The 4453-nt window shown below is 55.7% G+C and overlaps 1 protein-coding gene across 1 annotated transcript; it reads right to left on the bottom strand.

Annotated features, from left to right (window-relative positions):
• Nucleotides 1-1816: 1816 nt before the first annotated feature.
• C8A04DRAFT_33495 (HSF-type DNA-binding-domain-containing protein) lies at nt 1817-3920 on the bottom strand (the record flags this gene model as incomplete). Its single annotated transcript, XM_062782486.1, has 5 exons — nt 1817-2652; nt 2738-3160; nt 3250-3317; nt 3377-3475; nt 3541-3920. 5 exons carry the CDS (start codon nt 3918-3920, stop codon nt 1817-1819), a joined length of 1806 nt encoding a protein of 601 aa, XP_062632423.1.
• Between the last annotated feature and the right edge of the window lie 533 nt (nt 3921-4453).

Consider the following 4453-nt stretch of genomic DNA (forward strand, 5'->3'; position numbering starts at 1 on the left):
GGGGGGGGGGGGGGGGGGGGGGGGGGGGGGGGGGGGGGAAAGGGGGGAAGGGGAATAAGAGCGGGGTTGAAGAGAGTGAGAGTGAGGAGGAGGTGGGGAGGGGGGGGCTTGTGAGACGGGGGAAGAGAGGGGGGATTGGGGGTGATGAAGGGCCGAGGAAGAAGGTGAAGGCGGAGAAGCTTGAGGAGAAGCTTGAGGGGGATCCCGGGGGGCGCAATAGGGATGGGGACGGTAAGAGTGTGGATGAGAAGGAAACATCTGAGGGTGATGTGATCATGGGGGATACGGAGACTGAGAAAGTTGAGGGAGTGGAAGGGGAGAAACAGGAGGACGGAGAGGTTGAGAAGAAGCGGAAGAACAAGAATAAGAACAAGAAAAAGAAGAAGGCGAATGGCGGCCAGGGAGAGGCTAGCAGATCTGCTTGATCAAAGGAAATAAGCAAGGCTTTGTGCAGGTCGTATGGTTGACTGCGAGAGTTGATCCACGGCATTCCTATTGCCAAATAAATCACACAGCAGCTAGGCACATATTGACCGCTCACATTGTTGAACATGACCACAATAATGTGTCCTAAAAGTTGATAATTAGAGCCCAAGCGCCGTGAGATGAGGTACAGTACCTAGCCCAACTAAAGACCACAACTTCATCACCTCGCCCTCCGAGCAACCCTTCCAATCAACGACAAACTATCACCCCAGAGACATTAACCAAACTGCGCTTCAACTACAACTAGCTTACACTCTCCAGACATCGTCAGAATCAAGATCCAACAAGCTTCCTGAGCAAGATTACGAATGTGAGAAACAGGACCAAGTAGTGTAGTACACGTACAAAATGCGAGACAAAATAAAACAGACACAAATACAAATACATGACGGAAGCGATTACAGATGCGTCCCGCCATCATTCGGCCTCCATTCATCCATCCATCCACCCTCCCCAAGCCGAGCCATCGACTCTTGCCTACCAACCGCCCAGGCTTTCCAACAAGCTTCTTCAAACGACGAGTCCCAAAATCAGATCCAACTCAAAATTCCCAACCATCCCCTCTTCCCTACCTCATCCGCCCCATTCATCCATCTACACATATCCACAACCTCACACATCTGAGAACCCCAAAAACAATTGGCATATTGCCGCCGCCCTGCTAGATCGATCGATAACGATCCCGCCATGTAAATGCTAACAAACACCGACTAGCCGGAAGAGAAAGAAAAGAAAAAGGAGAAGGCCGCGAGAAGGAAGCCTGAACCGTACGGATGATTAGGTCCCAAACCAAGACCATACGTACCATCGTCATACCGTCAAGAAGTCCAGACAATTTGCTTGATTAGCGGGAACATAGCAGAAAGCCGAGGAAATCCACAACAGCGGTGAGAAATGACAAATATCAGGAGCAAACAATAACGATAACTGACAGCCAGCAGCGACTGGTAGCTAAATAAGCGCATTAAGTTGGTTTGTTAATTATATTTCTCCCTGCTGATCCTAAAGCATCAGGAGATTGGTTTGGTTGTTCTTGACATCGTCGATTCGTCGACAAGATCATTCGCGGGCGGTTATAGTATTACACATAAATGCAAATGAATAAAAAATGACAAAAAAAAGGAACAATTGTGTATTTTTGACATATAACAAGGGCAATAAAAAGACAAAACAAAAGTAGATAAACAGACTCCCACTGTGTCTGCGTGGTTGAAAGTTTCGAGACATAGCTTGTACATCGTTTTCGGACAAGATGGCTGGTAGACACCAAGAGATAAAAGACAAATCACCCCTTAGAGCGGTACGTCGATCGTAGCACGACCGAAACCCGCTACTGCAGCCTCTTGCGCTTGCGGTCGTCGTCCCCGCGCGGGTCGAGCCCGTCCTCGTCCGCGCGCTCGGCCGTATCGGTGGGGTTCAGGATGTGTGCCATGCTTCCGCGGCGTGTGGGAGGTGCCGAGTGGTCCTTAACCATCAGGTTGTTGCTACTGTTGTTGTTGCTGTTGCCGCGGTTGGCCGAGTTCCACGACCAGCTCCCAAACGTGTCGACGGCTGGGGGCGGGCCGCCGTTGGATAGATGCGGTAGCGGGGGTGTCGTGGGGCGCGAATGCGGCTGGGATGGTGGCTGGAGGGAGTAATGAGAGAAGGAGTCGCGGCCACGATGGTCTTCACCTCCGGGCGCGAGCCGGCTAGGCGATGGGGGCCACTGGGACGACGAGGACGGGCCGGGGGGGAACGGCGGTGGGTTGTTAGTCTGCCAGCCGTGGGCCCGGATGTCGGCTGAGGTGTGCCGCCGGGCAAGGCTGCTCGGGGGTAGCTCGACGTTTGCCAGGGGGTGCGGTCCGGGGGGTGGAGGAGGCGGGGGTTGGACACGAATCGAGGACGGCGAGGTCTGCGAAGGGTTGCCGCCTATTGAGCCATATGGGCGACGAGTACTAATGGATAGGTTCGAGGGTACCGAAGGGCGGTAATAGTTGGACTGGCGCGACTGGGGGACGGCCAGGTTCGATCGGCGGGGGTCATCTTGGGGCATCTGCCGAGGAGACACCGGCGCGTTCTCGACGTTGGCGAAGTAGGAGCGGGAGCTCGGGAAGACGGGTTCGTGGTGTTCCTCTAGCGAGCGGAACATGTCCATCTGCCGCTGCACCTCGGACTGTAGTACCGAGACTGGTACCGGGAACAATATTAGGCTATACTGGTACCACCAAACGAAGCGAACAAAACCAGGGAAATGGGCGCCACAGCAACTTACCATCCCGATGGATTGGGTTGTCCACGCCTGGCGTCAGGGCCAAGACCGCGCGTGACAGGTCCTGGTTGAATTGTAGCAGGCGGGCGACCGTGTCCAGGATCGCTTGGTGCTTGACCTGCATAAACTGGGCATTCTCCTCGTGGCGCTGTAGGCGGGTGCTCAGGTCGTAGAGCGTGTGCTCGATATTGCTGAGCCGTGGGTTGGAGGCCGTATCGTGGACCGGGGCCACAGGCTCCGCGGGCGTCCCGGGCTGTGACGGGGGTGGCCGCTGGCCGTTGTATTCTCGGTGCACTAGCGCGTGGCGCGAAGCCCGACGGCGGATCTCACGCAGGCCGATCATATCGCCCCGCTTGAAGTTGCCGTTCCCGTGCTTGAACTCCCACATTGTCGAGTCGGGTGTCCCGTGGGCGAAGACATCGCTCACTGCGTGCCAAACTTGTCAGCAGCCTTCCAAAACCAAAACGCTTTCCCCTCGTATCCAAGCTCCCCACGGCCACTCTGCCACGCCGTACCTTTGTGAAACCCATACATGTTGAGCTGGCGCACGAACGAGGAGATGTTGGTATGTTTGAAATATTGCCTGTCAAGTTGTTTTAGCGTCGACCCACCGGCTACAGAGAGTAGACCTTGTCCCCTTACGCTAGCACCTTGGAGAACTCATGCGACGGCTGGATCACGAAGCTGTCCGAGTTTGCTGTCCACGAGATCAGGTGTTGGATCTTTTGGTCTTCCAGCATGCTGTAATAGTAACACTTAGTGAACATGGCCTCCAGGGTCGGACTCGAGGGAGAGCGGGGGCATACCTCCAAAGCTTGTGGATGAAGGCCGTCTGGACCTTGGGCTGGTGGACAGTCGGGGCCGATGCTGAGGCTGACGTCGAAGTCGACGATGGGGCCGGCATGGTGCTGCTGTCTTGGGATTGTTGCTGCTCGTGTGGCGCCGGGGGCGGCTGTAAGCGGTCGTTGGAGGCCCCATTGGGCTTGACGTCGCGTTCTGGGCTCTTGGTGGCCGAGGCCGGGGCGGAAGAGCCCGTCGGAGTTGTGATGTCCATGGGCTCTCCCGGGGATGGGGTCGACATTTGGATGGTTGGAGTGGTGATAATGGGAATGGTCCTCACGCCCATTGACGAGTCCGAGGGGTCGGCGGCTGGGATCCTCGGCGCACTTGCTGTAGCAGTGGCCATCTGCTGGAGAGAGCAATGATGCGCGATGCGAGCTCGGTCAGCGACACGGATTGGAGGTGTCGATCAAAAGTAGAAAAGGGCAAATAAGCCAACGACTCGTGGGAACGCGTTAAAGGCTGGAGAGGAAAGGACCGGACGGCGCATTCGCTATGCAGTCTCCAGACGCAATGCAAGCTATTAGTTAAACAGAAGACAAGAATCGCCTGATGCTAGGAGCTAGGTGTCGCAGATGGCAGTGCTCGTCCAAGCCTAGCTTATCGCTCGGTACGAAACAAAGTTAAAATCGTGGTCGATCGATCGATCACGCTAGAGACAGCGCGTTTCTATTTTGTGTGTGTGTGTATGTGTGTGTCGTCGAGAATCGGCCGCCTCTGCTCGCAGGGGGGAGATTCGGTGGCCAGACGGGGTTTTGTCGTCGGCGAGCTCTTGCCCGCACTTTCGTTTAAAGAGCCAAGACCGGTTTCTATCTCCACCAACGTCCTCCGCGAACCCGTATGGAGAAGAAGAGCTCCTCGTTCCACTCGTCGGGGGGG

The sequence above is a fragment of the Dichotomopilus funicola genome (genome assembly GCF_033296635.1).
Source record: "Dichotomopilus funicola strain CBS 141.50 unplaced genomic scaffold C8A04scaffold_174, whole genome shotgun sequence".
NCBI lineage: Eukaryota > Fungi > Ascomycota > Sordariomycetes > Sordariales > Chaetomiaceae > Dichotomopilus > Dichotomopilus funicola.